The sequence below is a fragment of the Diabrotica virgifera genome, chromosome 6, assembly GCF_917563875.1.
Source record: "Diabrotica virgifera virgifera chromosome 6, PGI_DIABVI_V3a".
NCBI classification, from domain to species: domain Eukaryota; kingdom Metazoa; phylum Arthropoda; class Insecta; order Coleoptera; family Chrysomelidae; genus Diabrotica; species Diabrotica virgifera.
Window position 1 is genome coordinate 51,676,745 of NC_065448.1, and position 18,391 is coordinate 51,695,135.

The following is an 18,391-nucleotide window of genomic DNA, read 5'->3' on the forward strand; positions in this document are numbered from 1 at the left end:
TTCTTGATGATGTTAACGATCACATTTTCCATTAACTCTGTTTCTTGCAATATGTATCAGAGACTGTATGTCGTTAATCCCTGTACAATGCCTTATGTTTCAAAGCCAGGACATTGCCTTAAATTTTACCCTCTATTATAAGTTGGAGGAACTGATATTTTTCATTTCGAATAATGTGACCTAGATACGACGTTTTCCTTTTCTTGATGGTTTCGAAAAGTTGGCGTTCTTGGTTGATTCTTTTAAGGACATCTACATTTGTAACTTTCGCCGTCGATAGTATCTTTAGGATACGGCGATAAAGCCACATTTCGAAAGCTTCTAATCTGTTTATTTTGTTACAAAATTGACTTTACGCGGTTGACTTTACTATTTTATTATATATGTTTTTAGGCACTAATGTTTAATTTTAGTTTACTTTATTTATTTTTAATAACTTACAACTAAACAAATGAAAAACAATGAATTTATATCTTTTATTTTACAAACTACAATATCTAATTTATATATTACACCAAGTCCAATGATTTATCTACATAATTATAATTACAAAAATATATCGCGCTCGATACATATCACAGTACACCGACGTATTCAAATTCACCACTGACTTACTAATTCCAAAAACCCCTATTTATTCATTATTACAATGTTCCAGAATAAGAAAGATTATTACGGAAGAATTCAACGTATTCTAGAATAACAATCGAAGGGTTATTTACATAAATATCAAATAAACATTTTCTAGAAATATCGAGGTTAAAAAGGTACCCCTTTTAAATGCATCATAAATCAAATTCGGTAAACAAAAAGGGTTCTTTTAAATTTAATAAATAGGCAAGGAGCTGAAAACAGTCGGGTGACAAAATTATGTCACAATATCCCTCGTTTTGGGTGTCCAGCCCTCTACGCCATATAGCAGCAAAAACCGTACGTAGCACTTAGTAAACCTTAGTCTCAGTTGAAGATCGAACTCTGAACAGGTCAGTACCTTTCTGAATTTTACGAAAGCTTGTCGAGCTTGCTCAATGCGATATTTTACTTCCCTGTCCGATGCCCAGTCTTCAAAAAGCCACGTTCCCAGGTATTTAAATTTGCTCACTCTTTCAATGGACCAGTGGCGGCTCGTGGCTTTAGGGACAAGGTAGGCAAGGTTTTTGTCTCCTCAGATAGGTATACCATCTAATTAAAAGGCTTCAATCATCGTAGAAGGTTTTTGGTTTTTGTTTTTTTTTTATTTTTATTTGTTTTCTTTTTGTATTTTCTCATAGATTTAGAACCTAAACATGTTTATAAATTAACTTTAGTCTATGTTCTTTGGACGTAGCAAAATGGGTTATAACATCATCGTAAAATTTATTAATGTGTTGGAGATATTTTAATAGTTTTTTTTTCTATTGACATTTGAGAAAAGCTTGACATTCTCTTTTGTTTCATGGTGTTTCGACAATACGTTTTGACAGTTTTGAGACAAGACAAATTAATCCCTTTCATTTAAGGCAAAAGTTGGTAGCGATTAGAGAATTCATGATAATAATTTATTATTTTCGGGAACAGTTTGTTGCAATGAATTGAAGTATATAAAATTATACATATTTTGTAATTTATCCCATCTTCCGAAAATATTTGGATCAGCATATAAAACTTTTAATTAATTTCCTTAGTTTATTTGATTAAAGAATGATGGATAGTTTTAATACACTTCGTTGACTGATTTTGAACAACATTGAATATCACATCAGTTTGGGTAAACACTTTCTTAAAAATATGTAAAAAAATAATCATTTAGTAAAGTTTTCAAACCGATTGCTTCACGGATCGAGATATCATCACTTGCAAAATTGTCGCCTTTATTAATAAAATTAAAAACTTCCAAAAGCTGTTAACGAAAATCTGCTAAAGTGAAAACTAACCGAGATTTAAAATTCCAAAAGCTACTTTATTTCATAATTAATTTCATCCCGAGCGCACTATTAGCAGGGTACGTGGCTTGGTACGTGCCTTGCCTGCTGGCTGCTGGTGTCTGTCCACCACCGATCGGCAGATTAGTATCTGCCGGACTCTGCCATTCAAATACGGGTGAAATTGTGGTGAAATGTATAATTGGTTGCCTATCGGCTAATATTCCACAGCGCTTCTTATAAGTAAATCGTAAATCTAGGGACGGCTTGACGTCCCTGTCGAAGCAGATCTTATAAAAAAGAATTCACACAATCGCAATCGGATGCATGGCTGGGATTATTAATTTGAAAAGTTTCTTACGCGTAGAGATCACTTAACGTATCGGATTGATCCAGTGGCGTGCGGTGACTTTTTCGAAAGGGGAAGCGATTCAATAAGGATATAAAAATATTTTCTTAAGGGTCGAGGGTCGAGCAACTTTCCACCTGATAACACTCTGATGCGCAGGGGCTCTCTATCAGCAAAGTACTTAATTATGTGAGACGTCCTGCGTACAAGGACTCACACACTAAATCCGTGACGCGTGAATGCGTGAGGCACTCTATTCCCGCTATTTCTAGTGACTAGTGACCTATCATTGATCTGTATTGCTAGCTCGGGCCTTGAGTCCTCGCGCCGGGCTTGGTTTTCTAAAGAAGAATCATATTAAAAAAATATACTCCGAGGCATTTTCCACAACACACAACTTTCACTAAAACGACACTTATTTATACTCGAGGTCTATTCTCCTATCAACTTCTGATAATTGTTGAATGCAGTCTTTTTTAATGGATAATAGGGCTAACTTTCAAAGTCTGTCTTCGCTTGTTGAATTTCTTTTAAACTCTTAATTTGAAACTTTTAATGCATCTTAATACTGCAAAACTTCGTTCAACTGATGCACTTGTGGTTGGGATAGTTAGTAGTACTAATTCACACAACTTGACCACTTCACACAGCGACTTGTTTAAACCAGTAGTTATAAAGAAATCCCAGATTTCTGGGATATCAAAAAATTTTCATTATTTAATCGTAATGACATAAATTCCTCTGTGGGAAATTTTGATGAATTATAATTAGAAATATTAAGATTATATATAATTCTACAAATTTTAAATCGTTAAAATTTTGAAAGCTAGAATTCATTTGTTGTAGAATATTATCAAAAGGTCTCTTTGTTTCCTCTGTTTTCTCTGTCTCTCTGTCTCCGAAATTATCAATCTTCATTATTTTTCTTTCATGTTCAAACCCCATATGTTCAGTTTTATCCCAAATATTTTTAAACTGCTCTCGTTTTTTTAATTATCTATTAATAAAGTCATCAATTTGTCTTATACAAAATGCAATACCATTTGATTTCTGTAAAATGTCAAATAAAAGATCAGTAAAAGGAAATATCTCTGCAAAAAATTTAAATCGAAATATTCTTTAAGCGAATGTATGTAATACCTAAGCACCCCTTAGCAGCAGTAACAGTCGGAGCATCTCACTTTCGGGAAGGCGATACGACGAGCGCTTCCATGGCATACCAAAATTCGCGCGACTAGTGGCTGCGGTCATTGAACCCTGACCAATTTTAAAAGGGACAACTGCATGACAAGCGGCGATTTTGAGATGCGCTTCTGTCAGGAGTGGACCAAATAGTTGAATTGTGTGCATATTGAGTTCGTGCGTACGCGATTAATTTTTAATATTTTTCAATGCCTATTGGCTAGGTAATATGTAGATTATTTGGATTAGGCAAAAAATTTTATTATTAAATATTAATTAATAATATATTTTCTTATATCGACGAATAAATAGGGAAGCGGCGCTTCCCCCGCTTCCATGGACAGCACGCCTCTGGATTGATCGAATTCTTTTAAAAACAATGAATACAATTTCACTGACGGGTTCACGATATTGTCAAAAAAGTTATAAAACAACAATTAAAAAAAATAGGCGCTGATACTTTTACCTTATGTATCTTATGTATATTTATCTGAGATGCCAAGAAATTGTTCAAAATTTATCAAAACAGTTCCGTAAATTCATTAACAATAAAAAACTCTTAACTTACAACCATTATTTACTGCTAATATTACTTAGCTTGTATTACGATTTAGTCTCTATTTACAAAATTATAAAAATAATACTATTTCATTATTTACACACAGGCACCAAGTTGTGTTAATACTACTTTTAAAGTTTACGATACATCCTTCTTGGATGTCTCCAAATTAAAATTGTCTCCATGTTTCATTAAAAAATGATTCGGGGAACCGACCCTTATAAGCAGAAAACTTCTCCGACATAAATAAATTAGAAGCAACTACATGTCAGGAGACGGTAGACCTTTGAAAGATCTGGAACTTTAAATATTATGAACCTTTAAGTCGTTGTCTAATTCGGCGCTAAAATTGACCAGTTCCTTAAATATGCCTCTATTTCGTGAATTTTTTTTCGTCGTGACCTCTTTAAGCTAACTCGAAAGCTCCACAAAACCTTATAAAATTTGTAAAGAAAAATCACCAAAAGAGTTTTTTAAGATACTAATCTGATTCATTGTCAGTTAATAAATTAAACTTAAGAAATAATCAAAATATTATTTATACTACACCCACGATCATGATGCACTAAACGTTTAATAATAATATTATAAATACAAAAACTTTAACAGAAAATAGACATAACCAAAGCGACAAGCCAGCACTTAAAGAAACTCAAATAATAGATACCCTCTCGTGCCCGGCACGAGATTCTCATTTAAGGTATACTAAATAGTCCAATATAGCTCTTTCTCTATCACTTATATAGGATGCTCGTAAAATCTTTCTCTTTTCAGCCGTGCCAGTACCAACCACTTTCCCATTAGTAAAAAAAAGATGTTTTGCTCTTAACTGGCTTTTATTAATTTCAATTATTTTGTTTCAGTTTATCAACAGGTTTACATATGGGTCGCTCAAACATCAAACAGGTTGCTCAGAAACGCTTTCATGAAATAAGTCTTTTTGTGAAATCGTTATTCTTGTGTGCTCATGAGATCGCTCATTCAGATTTAGTGTACACATTTTTCCACCCGTTACTGAGGGATCAACAATATTCGGAGGAGTATTCAAAGAAAGTTAAAGGTAAGTTGCCTTAAATATAAAGTAAAAAAATTACGAATGTGTTAATATAAAGGGAAATGTGAAAGATTACCACTTACAACTAGCCCAATAAATGAACGGGAAATTCGGCGATACCGTGTAATTTTCAGGGGCAACTCCGAATTGCATGAAAATTTGGATTTAGGTTCTACTTACTCTCCACTTCAAAGTTGAAATTGTGCCGTTGGTTGCTTTTACTTGGGGGGTGACAGTCACCCTCTTCACCCCCTTCTCGGGGGTGAAAAAACATACATTCAAGATAAGATGGGAAATGGATAAATTGACTGGTTCTAAGCAACTTTTGTTCTATAGCGTTTTTTACGTAAGTCAATACTTTTCGAGATATTTGCCATTGAAAATGTGGATTTTTCGACAAAAAAACTACGTTTTCACACGGTTTTTCGCAAATAACTCAAAAAGTAAATATTATATCGAAAAACATATCCTTACCAAAAGTGTAGCCTATAAAAAACCCAAAAAAATGGTGTATCAGTAAAGTCTATCAATCACAAAAACAAAGTTGTAGCTCATGAAAAATACGTTCTTATTCGTCTAATTCCAAATCGAATATTTCAAGGTGAAATCACCGAAAAATTAAGCACCTTTCGGAAAAAACCCATTTAAACTGTTTTAAAGTGTTTATAAAAAGCTTTGTTTTAATTGTTAAACAAAAGTTTTATCATTAAAAATAAGCGACTTACGCTCAAAATAAAGTTGGCCCTCTTTTTTTGTAAAAACTCATGAAAATCTCGCCGTGTTTAGCTCCCCAAATGATATTAATCGCTACCGCTTTACAAACAATTTACTTACCTATCTATTTTTTATATGATCTGTCAGTCTCACCGGTTTAAAGTGTTTATTTTTGAAAGGGTTATAATTGAGAAAGCTTGAATGGGTTAATCAGGAGTGTATGTAAATTTTGAACAGCCATATCTTAACCAATTTTTGTCTTACGGAGAAACAAAATGAAACTAGCATATTTATAATAACAAAACCTACATTTTTTTACTCTTTAAGATTTTTCTTATCACTAATACTTTTTAAGTTATTTTGAAAAAATTCAATTTTTCAAAAATTTTTAGAAAATTTTTTATTACTATAAAACCAAATGTTTTCAAAAATAAGCACTTCAAACCAATCAAACTTATAGATCAAATAAACAATACACATACAGTTAAAATATATGGTAAAGCCAAACGATTAATTTCATTTAGGGTACTAAATAGAGGGAGGTTTTCACGATTTTTTTTTACCGATAAAAAGGGGCCAACTTTTTTTTTCAGTGTACCTCGTTTATTTTTGATGCTGTAAACTTTTGTCAAAAACAGATAATAAGCTTTTTTCGATACTTCAAAAATGTTAATAAGGTTTTCCCGAAAAACGCTTCTTTCTTCGGTGATTTCGCGTTGAATTATTCGATTTGGAATTAGACGAATAAGAACGTATTTTTCATGAGCTACAACTTTGTTTTTATTCAATTTGTAGACTTTACTGGTACACCATTTTTTTGGTTTCTTATAGACTTCACTTTTGCTAAAAATATTTTTTTTCTACGAGCGTGCAAAAATGTCTACTTTCGCGCACGCATTTTAGTATAGAAAGTTTCACTTTTCCGCACGCGTGTTACTTTTCCGCACGCGTGTTACTTTTCCGCACGCGTGTTACTTTTCCGCACGCGGTTTTTACTTTTCCGCACGCGTGTTAATTTAGATATGTTAATATGGCCTTAAAGTAATTATAATACATGCAATAAACTAATATTTAGATATTATTTACTAATTTATTTCAAATATATCTTATTGTGTTCCTGTTTTAATGAAATTAACGCGACAATTCGATGAAATAAAATTATTTTGACATAATATTCGAAAGTCAAATCGGTAGACAATAATAGTCGTTTTGAATCATCGTCATGGAAACCAAGATCTTCGTCATGCTAACTAATTATATTGAAAGTTTGGTTTTGACAACCTTGTCAAAGAATTAATTTGTGTATATATTTTCATATTAATTAAATTAATTGATTAAGATTTGGTAATTTTTTAAATACTCTTAGAAAAAATATTGTTCCTAACTCTTGCAGGAAGTCTCTTTTCCGCACTCGACTGCTTGCCGAACTCCCGCTTCGCGTCGTTCGGCAAACTGCAGTCGCGTGCGGAAAAGAATGACTTTCTGCACTTGTTAGGAAATAGTATATTGTGCAACAAGTGCAGAAAGGTACTAATTTCTCACGAGTTTGAAAAGTTGCGGTACGAGCGCAAGCGAGTGCCGCAATTCAAACGAGTGAGAAATTACCTTTCTGCACGTGTTTCACACTATACTTTTTCTACAAGCACAGTTTTTCCTAAAAATAAAAATCACAATTTCCAAACGACGATTAATTATAATAGGTACCTATGTGATAAATTTTAAACTGTATTTAATTAATACCTACTAATCAATTTAAATTCCTTATACCTAAATAAATTGCACAGAAATCAGTTAAAAAATTAATGCACTGCCTTAATTTGTTTAAATTTAAACAATTATTACACATTATTGAAATTATATTTATGCAGTCACGGATTTACACAAAACCTACTTCATTCGACGTCTCTTGCACAGGTTGCTAAATCCTTATTGGTTATTTGATAATTATAAAATGTTTAATAAGAATAAAATTGTAAAATAAAACAGTTGTAACATCCATAATTTAGTTTCTATGCTATAGTTAAATATAATAATTGTCTTATAGGTTATATATTTGTCTAAAGTTTAACCACGGATGTAAACAGAATATAACGGTACTCAGAATGCGGTAGTCCACGGATGTAAACAGAATATAACGTTACTCAGAATGAGGTAGTCAACTGTGCAGAAAAGAACTTTGCGGCACAGAAACGTCACTTTGCGGCACAGAAACGTCACTTTTCTGCACACTAATGTCAAATATCTTATACTGTGAGAAAATATCAAGTTTGCTAACATAAAACCGTGCAGAAAAGTGCACTTTGAATAGTGGTTGTAGAAAAATAACTATTTCGATAAAATATTTACTTTTGAGTTATTTGGAAAAAATGGTTTGAAAACGTAGATTTTTGTCGAAAAATCAACATTTTAAATCGCGAATAACTCGAAAAGTATTGACTTGCGTAAAAAAACTTTATAGAACAAAAGGTGCTTAAAATAAGTCAATTTATCCATTTCCGGCCTTATTTTAAACACGCCTTTTTCACCCCCTGAAAAGGGGTAAATGTCACCCTCCAAGTAAAAGCAACCAACGGCACAAATTCAACTTTGAAGTGGAGGGTAAGGAGAACCTAAATCCAAATTTTCATGCAATTCGGAGTTGCCCCTGGAAATTACACTCCAAAACGGTCATTTATTGGGCTAAACACCCGTTTCTATAATTTGTACACAGATTTCTGAAAACTAGTCATTAGCAATATATCGCCATTACAAAGACATTATCGTCACCATTGATTTTCCACAAAGCATTAGTTATTCGCAATAGCCAATTCCGACAGAAGGCGCTCAAAATTTCAAAGATGGATGATAACTTCGGGAAAACAATTCATTTGTCATTTGCTCTCGAAGCCGTAACACGTTGAATGTAAATCTTTTAAACATTGAGGAACACTGCAATAGTTTTTTGAAGTCGAAGTCAGTGTTAATTACAATATAAACCGACCGAAAATATGTACACAAATTAATGACAATTTCAATGTTTTCCCAAAGTTGAAGCTTTTGAAATTTACCGCCAGGTGTCGCCCATTTTGCGGGTCCTCGCGAATAGCATGTTACTATAAATAACAAGATAATATATTGCACATCCTGAAGTCGTGACGTAACTGGAGACCGGCAAGCTCGAAATGGTTCGTAATGATTCGTAATCATTCGTAATGTCCGATTAGTTTGAATTGTTCGCGGTTGTAAGCTAAGTGTATGTTATATTTTATTTATGTCAGTTATTTTGACAGGAATCTCGACACTAATTTTTTTTCGAATACATTGAAGTTTAATGTTATGTTGCTAATTGAATAATTTCATCACAGAATGCATACAAATCCCATTTAACTTTAACAAGAATTCAAATTCAACTTCCGGTGTCCAGTACGTCATCATGTGCGAACTCGGACGTATTTGAGCTACGGGAAGATACTGGGGGCTATGATGTATCATTTACGTAAAGTGATTACACACGTGTGTAAAGTTCAGAATTACGTACATCAGATTACAGTCATCAAAACGTAAGGTGTATGGTGTATTCTGTCATGTCTTGAGTCTTGACTGTCAGTTACAGCATGTTAACCTAACTTTTTGCTTTGTTTTTAAGTTTAATGTTTATATGTATTTTGAGAAGATGAATTTTGTAAATCTGTTATTATGAACTTAATGCTGTGGCAGAAAGACATAATTTAAATCTAGAATCTAGAGTGACTTCAGTTACGAGATAACCAGTAAACCGTTTGAAACACAGGACAAGTAATCCGAAACTTTTTATGAGATATTTTAGTGCCATAAACTATTACTGTGAGATAATAATAAAATAAAGCATTGTAATTATGTACTAATAGATCAACAATCTTATAGTTTTTATGTTTAGTGATAATGTTTAAAATTTAATGGACTAACCTCATGTTGTAAGTTGTTATGCTTATTTTATACAATGCTTTTTCCTCTTAATTTCATTGTATTTACTGAGAAAATAATTACAAATTTATTTTAGACTTGATGAAACAAATAAATTTTGTGAAAGGTTAATATTAACACATTCACTGACACAACTGCATATAATATAGTCACTTACTCCATAAGATGTGGCTACATGTGAAGCATGTCCGTGAATGTGTTAACAGAGTTTTTTTATCCTGCCCTTTAACTTAATGACTGCAACCTCAAAATACAGATAACAGACTAAGAATTCAGCTACTTCATCCATTTAGTGAAGATGTTTTGTTTACAAATCTATAAACATTATCAGTTCATCTACATTGCTGTATGCTATACCTACTAGGATGTTTACATATTTGAGATTTGTAAACGAAAACATCTTCAGTAAATGATGAAGTAGCCAGATTCTTTGCCTTTATTCTCCACCGTCTGTATCAAATAAGGATCACTCGAAAGTGGTGGGTTTTTCAATCAATAGGTAGAGAATAAAAGAGTTTAATAAGAAACAAACATCCATAGAGATATAAAAATTCAACAGTTGTTACCTTAAAAGATATCAACTAACAAGATAAGTAATGTAGCTAGTCAAATGAACCATTGAAAATGTTGGATATAAACGTTTATTAACGAAGAACAGGAACCAAGAGTCACACTTCCAAATATTTAATAACATTAGCCATTATAATGTCAACTGTACTTAGTTTTTGAAAAACTTAATGATTTATGTTTTTATTTACATTTTCAATGGTTCATTTGGTATATATGGTACATTACTTAAATCTTGTTAGTTGATATCTTTTTAAGGCAACAACTATTGCATTTTTATATCTCTATGGATGTTTGTTTCTTATCAAACTCATTTGTACAATATCCGATGGAAGAGAAGGTTAATGATGTGAGTTAATAGTAAAATCAAGATAGGAAGTATATATCAGCATATCTCGCAATGACGATGGAAAAAAAACAAAGTATGTTACACATGTTTCTGACTCATAAGGCGTCATCAGTACTGTATAGCCAAGTTAGAATAGGTGTATGTTAGCTTGGGAAAGGATCACTACAGGAGCAATGCAACCAATTTGTGACAATAACGTTAGAAGACCTTGACGATTCCAGAGCAACAACTAACACATCCAAGGAGGAAGCTGCAGCTACCTGAGGAAAGGAATGCCAAATGTTTAGAATGTTTGAAACTATCAAGGTTTTTCTCAGAGTTTTTCAAACAAGGAAAGGTTAACGCAGACCTATTCTAACTTGGCTATATTGTACTGATGATAGCTAATAAGTCTAAGACACATGTCTGTCGTTGCATATCTTAAACATACTGTATTTTTTCCATCCTAGTTGCGAGACATGCTAATATATATACTTCCTATCTTGATTTTACAGTTAACTCGCATTAACCACGAGGAAGTGGCCCAAGCAGTTCAAAAAATAAAGAAAGAAAAGGGAACCAGAGGATATTCCTGGGGAAGTGTGGAAGCCATTAGGAAAGACAGGAAGAAGTTGGCTAACACGTTTATTTAATAGAATTATGGAAGTTAGACAAGTGCTAAATGATGGAGAAGCAGTATATTCGTACCTGTTTAGAAAAAAAAATACAATAATGAACAAACTACAGAGTCATAAAACTACTTAGTCACATCATCAAAATATGGGAGAGCCACAGTAAGTTTTCAGTTCTTATTGATACTCATTAGTTTTGGATCAGTAAACAAGGAAACTGCATAGACCTGGATCCCACATACCAAAAGAAAGTTGAAAATTTGTTAATGGCTTAACAGTGTCTAGTCGGACAAACTTTGATGCATAGGAACAGGGGAAGTTTTAATTGTGGAACAGGTTAAAAACTTGGAATTTCAGACTACAAAAATGTTTCATGTATTTTGTCGGACAGAACTTCCAATTGATTTGTTACCATTTCATTAAATTCTCATGCAAAAATCAGACTGGCTTTTATCACCAACTGGGCATTTTAATGAGTGGAACACGAAGAACAGGTCAAATGACAGGAATCATGTTGGTTAGTAATAGCAGTCTGATTTTTGCATGAGAGTTTAATGAATAGGTAACAAATCAATTGGATGTTCTGTCTGACAAAATACATGGGACGTTTTCGTAATCTGACATTCAAAATTTTTAAACTGTTCCACAATTAAGACTTCCCCTGTTCCAGTGTTTGCCTACATCATAGTTTGTCCGACACTAAGCTATTATAACAAATTTTCAGCTTGCTATGAATTAACTTTTTTTTGTATGCAGGATCAAGGCCTAGCAGGGTAACATTGCCTGGTACTTACTGTATCCTGATGATGTAGTGTTAGTAGGAAATAGTGAAAGCTACTTAGAACAAAAACAAGAACTCACTTTATGACATAATATATTGAAGTACTAAACAACTAATTAAACTAAAAAATCACTTAAAAATTAAACTAAAAATCAAATACAGGTGTAACACACAAACAACTTGGTTTCACAAATAAAAAAAATAACATAATAATTGTTCTGAATCTATTTCCTTGTGGCATTTTTATAAACTATTTTTAATGGGAAATAAGCCACAATTTTACAAAACAAAATAATTTTAATAACTCATAATAATGTTAATAAAATCATTTTTTTAGTAAAATTGTGGCTTATTTCCCATTAAAAATAGTTAAAAACGTTTTAATAACATAATAATTATTAATATCATAACCTAACTAAACGGCAAATAATTTTAGTTTAGAAATGTTGACGCGTGCGTTTACCTAAAAGAAATTACATACGAAGGTAGGCAACCGCTTGGATATTGTTGCTACATCATACCGATTTTACGTACATGTGTTTTGTGGGATTACAGCCTGTAATTCGAGTTTACCGTACGTAATCAGCTTACGTAAAGATACATAACTGTAGCCCCCACTATCTCGTTATTTATATCATAATATCATGGCGAATGGTATCCGGATCTTCTTGAACTGCTCGCAGTGGCATCTTCTTCTTCCTAGTGTACTGTGCATTTCTGCTTAGGCGTCCACCATACATTTTCTTGTCAAGTGAGATGTTAGATAGTGGCAGTCATGATACTATAAATAACAAGATAATATATTGCACATCCTGAAGTCGTGACGTAACTGGAGACCGGCAAGTTCGAAATGGTTCGTAATCATTCGTAATGTCCGAGTAGTTTGAATTGTTCGAGGTTGTAAGCTAAGTGTATTTTATATTTTATTTTTGACAGTTATTTTAACAGGAATCTCGGACCTAAATTTTCTTCGAATACATTGAAGTTTAATGTTATGTTGCTAATTGAATAATTTCATCACATACTGCATACAAATCCCATTTAACTTTAACAAGAATTCAAATTCAACTTCCGCTCTCCAGTCACGTCATCATGCGCGAACTCGGACGTATTTGAGCTATGGGAAGATACTATCTCGTTATTTATAGTATAATAGTGGCAGTGACAGCAAAATGTGTTAAAACTCTTGAAATGGTTTACTGAATGACATTAAACCTTTCAGAGAACTCAATTTGTGTGTATTCTTCTTCGCGAAGGGTAACAATTCTATTGCAGTTAGATTCTGACAGATTTCGTTTTCTGCTGCTGGTGGTTAATTTTAAGAAAAAACACACTAAATAGACTTGAAAAACTTTTTTGAACATTTCTTCTTCTGTAGGTGCCGTGTCTGTATTCAGACGTTGCCCGTCATCAGGTTTACAATTTCCTGAAACCTCTCTCTATCGGCTGCTGCGCGAAATAATTCTTCTGCTGTGTAGCTACATCATTGTCTAATATTACGTAGCCATGAAAGTTTCTTTCGACCAATCCATCTCTTTCCCTCCACTTTTCCTTGCATTATAAGGCGAATCAGATGGTATTTAGGTCCTCGAATTATATGGCCGAATTATTCTGTTTTTCTCTTCTTTATGATGCTTATGAGCAGACGTTCTTAATTCATCATCTGAAGAACATCTTCATTGGAAATGTGCGAAACCATTCATTTGAACATTTAGCAAAACGTATTCAAACCAAAATAAATTTGAACTAAAATGCAGAACTGCCCTCATATTTTCAATTTACTTGAAGAAAAAAAATGATAAAAACTCTATCAAGTGCTATCCAATTATTGGTCACAATTCGTTTGAGGGCGTCGATCATTCATCGATCAGTCTTTCATTATTGCAACATGTCTCGCCCATCTCCATGTTTGCCTTGTAATGCGTTCGATAATATCTTTCACTCGGTTTCGTCTACGATCTTCCTCTTCTTTGTCTATTTCTTAAGCTTATTCCAAGCATTGATCTCTCCATTTTACGTTGGGTTCTTCTCATTTTTTCCGCTGATTTTTTTGTGAGAGTCAAGGTTTCTGCTAAGTATGTGACTGTTGAAAGCTTTCCTTTTTAAATGGATTGAGACATTTGTTTTAAACACATCTCTCATTTTTCTGAATGCAGCCCGACCCTTACCGTCCTTAGTAGCTCACATTGATCAAAAATAAACATACGAACATTTTCCTAAGCTCAAAATGTATGTTTGGTTGTACATACACACATCTTTCGACAACTTCTCTGGGCCATTTTTCGATTAATCATCATTTTTGTTTTCCCATAGTTTATCTTGAAACCGACTCTCTGTGTTACTTGCTGTGGTTGTTGTAACAACTTTGGCTTCTCCTAAATCATCTGTTATGAGAACAATTTCATCGGTATATCGAAGATGATTTAGTTTCGTTCCATCGACGTTAATACCTTTAAGTCCCACTCGAATCATAAATACATACTCCGTGATTGTTATAAATAGTTTTGGCGACAATGTCTTTCCCTATCGCACCCCTCTGCCAATTTTTAACTTCTCAGTCATGCAATAAAGGTGTACAGTTGGCACATTTTCGTATATCAGTATAGCGTAAAGATTTATCGCCTAAAATTATATCACAAGCATATAACCAAATTATAAAAAGTTTTTAAAAGATGAAGTAGTTTTCAATCCTAATGGCAAAATTAATAATATTGAGAATATTAAAAACATTTCTAAAAGATTTTTAAATTGAAAACTTATTGGTACACTTTCCTGGTGACACCTCCAAGGCTTCTACAATATGCAAGCACATGGATGCTGCAGTGAAGACAAAGGGAAGGAATTCTACACTATGCAATTCATATCCCCCGTCTGCAGCTTGGTAAAGTTCCAACGGAAAATGCACCTGGTTACTCTACGGAGTAATACGACTATAAATAAAAATGTATACCATTTTTATTCAGTTGCAATGCGAAGGCAAAACAATCTTACTTTTCAATTAGAATACGGAGCGCAGTCCAGTCCTCTGAATCGCGATTTTCGGCTCTTATTGGAGCCTCATCGGAGAGAACGTAGGCACTGTTCTCCATACCCTAATTGACCAGCACCGAGAGCTTTTCCAACCCATTGCAACCGAAGTGAAGGTATTAGGTGACTAGCGTCATCTGGCAATTGAAAGATGAAGTAGTTTTCAATCCTAATAGCAAAATTAATAATATTGAAAATATTAAAAACTACTAAAAGATTTTTAAAGCGAAAACTTATTGGTACACTTTCCTGGTGACACCTCCAAGGCTTCTACAATATGCAAGCACATGGATGCTGCAGTGAAGACAAACGGAAGGAACACCTTGACATACTTGACACCACAATATTTTAATATTTTCAATAATAGGTGCGTTCGCGGGAGCCTGTCGACGACTAGTCGGCGACAAATTAGCAGCAAAACTCATGCGCACTTTAAAATGATATACATAATATCGTTAATAGATAAATATACAAGGTATATTTTAATATTATAATTTAATAATTAGTTATTAATATTAATTAAAAGTAGATATACCTTGTTTATTTATCTATTAACGATATTATTTATATTAAATGAGGTTAGAAATTGTCGGCGACAATTTGTCAACTGTACCCGCGAACGCACCTATTATTAATTTTGCTATTAGGATTGAAAACTACTTCATCTTTCAATTGCCAGATGACGCTATTCACCTAATACCTTCACTTCGGTTGCAATGGGTGGGAAAAGCTCTCGGTGCTGGTCAATTGGGGTATGGAGAACAGTGCCTACGTTCTCTCCGATGAGGCTCCAATAAGAGCCGAAAATCGCGATTCAGAGGACTGGACTGCGCTCCGTATTCTAATTGAAAAGTAAGATTGTTTTTCCTTCGCATTGCAACTGAATAAAAATGGTATGCATTTTTATTTATAGTCGTATTACTCCGTAGAGTAACCAAGTGCATTTTCCGTTGGAACTTTACCAAGCTGCAGACGGGGGATGTGAATTGCATAGTGTAGAATTCCTTCCCTTTGTCTTCACTGAAGCATCCATGTGCTTGTATATTGTAGAAGCCTTGGAGGTGTCACGAGGAAAGTGTACCAATAAGTTTTCAATTTAAAAATCTTTTAGTAATGTTTTTAATATTTTCAATATTATTAATTTTGCTATTAGGATTGAAAACTACATCATCTTTATATTGCCAGATGACGCTAGTCACCTAATACCTTCACTTCGGTTGCAATGGGTGGGAAAAGCTCTCGGTGCTGGTCAATTAGGGTATGGAGAACAGTGCCTACGTTCTCTCCGATGAGGCTCCAATAAGAGCCGAAAATCGCGATTCAGAGGACTGGACTGCGCTCCGTATTCTAATTGAAAAGTAAGATTGTTTTGCCTTCGCATTGCAACTGAATAAAAATGGTATACATTTTTATTTAAAAAGTTTTTACTTTGCAATTTATTTAGAAAATTAGGTTTATATTAGAAGATAAAAGTTAAAAATCTTCAGTATTTGTTCACAATATTAAGATTGATTTTTCTTTTAGACCGAACTACTGGAGATTTCCACGAATCCGGACGTCTCAAAGGCCAATTAAAATTATCGTTACAATACAGAAAAGGAGTATTCTGTGTTATGGTTCAACATGCGAGGGGATTGCCGCGTCTAGCGAACAGTCAAGAACCTTCAACGTATGTCAAGGTGTACTTACAGCCGGATGCTCAGAAAAGTACTAAAAGAAAGACAAAAGTTGTCAAGAAAAATTGTCACCCAAGTTTTATGGAGATGGTAAGATAATATCTATCTTGAAATACATAGAAACAATACTCGAAAATATACACGTGGTCCCCAGAATTTTTTTAAGACTAGCTCTGGCGATTAAAGTGTTAAGGATTTCACTATTTGTAATCATCCTTACACTCTCCTAAAGCCTCGTGGAAGATGGCTTTGCTATATTATATTAAACAGCAGTGGTGACAATATGGGCTCCGTGCGTGACCATGGTGGGGATACACGAAACTAGGCCAGCGCCCGTAACGGCGAAATATGACAACTTTGGCGAACAATGAGTGAATAATAATTTTTTTCAATAGATATTTCGCTTACCTTATTATTGCCGTTTTGATTTTTATTATTTATTTTTATATTTTCATACTGACTTTCCTTCCCCGATCTGGTGGTATATTCCTATCGTCATATATTTTCATTTTGTGTTAGACACACACCACAAAAGTGATAGTTCAATAGAACCAGGTAATGTTAAAATCTGGTAATTCTAATTCACACTACCTAATTGCTTTCGATGTATACTTAATTAATGTTAACACCGACAACTAAACTATAACGAAAAAGTGAAGAAAAATCCTTAAAATTGATATTTTCTTCAGAGAACTTCAAAATATCCGTTTTTTAATTTGACGTTTATTTGACAATTGTACTTATTTTTTTTTTCTCTGATTCTGGCCTTGGTTTAGAACTAGAACCTTTAGCCACGTAATTGTATAACTTATCATTAACTCAGGTGTAATGTGAAGTGTGTGTGTTGAGTAAGTGTCTTGTTACTTTGCAAAGTCGACGTCATTGTCTTTGCAAAGAGACGCTAATTGTATCCGAACGTCTGCGGTCCCTCCGGTGAGTTAATTGTACTTATTGTTTGTATAATAAATTTGATAAAAAATAGTAAATAAAAATATTACATTATAACGCCAAATATGTCATATGTGTATCATAATCATTAGTACATTCTTTAACGGTAAAAGATTACAAAACCTCTAAATTTTAAAGAACTGCTTGGATTAACATGAAATTTGGCATACACATAGCTAACAAGTCAAAGAAAAAAGTGATATTGTGCCGATATGTGCTTTTGCGCCGGGGGTGGTTTTCACCCCCTATTGGGGGTGGTTTTCACCCCCTATTGGGGGTGAAAAAATATTCGTCCAAAGTAAGTCCGGAAATGGATAAACTGACTAATTTTAAGTAACTTTTGTTCTATAGATTTTTTTCACTAAGTCAATACTTTTCGAGTTATTTTCCAGGGAATATGTTCATTTTTTCAACAAAATAACTCAGATAATAAGTATTTTGTCGAAAAAACATTTGTAGCAGAAATATAGCCTGTAAAATTTTTTAAAAAATGGTGTAAATATCACGTCTCTGTACCTAGTAGAAGCAGAGTTATAGCTAATTAAAAATTGGTTCATATTCGTCAAATTCCAAATGGAATACTTTAACGTGAAATAACCAAAAATGAAGCACATTTCGGGGAAAACTCATTACAACTTAATTAAAGTGTTTAAAAAAAGAAGCTTCATTTTTGTTTTATCAAAAAAAAATTCTAGCATCAAAAGTAAACAAGTTACGCTCAAAATAAAGTT

General features: G+C 33.4%; 1 protein-coding gene across 2 annotated transcripts in view; it reads left to right on the forward strand.

The window, feature by feature from the left end:
- LOC114325900 (phosphatidylinositol 4-phosphate 3-kinase C2 domain-containing subunit alpha) overlaps positions 1 to 18,391 on the forward strand; it is a 285,129-nt gene that overhangs the window by 251,420 nt on the left and 15,318 nt on the right. For both annotated transcript variants that reach the window (XM_028274045.2, XM_028274046.2), the window contains exons 24-25: positions 4,855 to 5,051; positions 16,561 to 16,802. In XM_028274045.2, the coding sequence (XP_028129846.1) occupies positions 4,855 to 5,051; positions 16,561 to 16,802 (439 nt within the window). The remainder of the gene's footprint in view (positions 1 to 4,854; positions 5,052 to 16,560; positions 16,803 to 18,391) is intronic.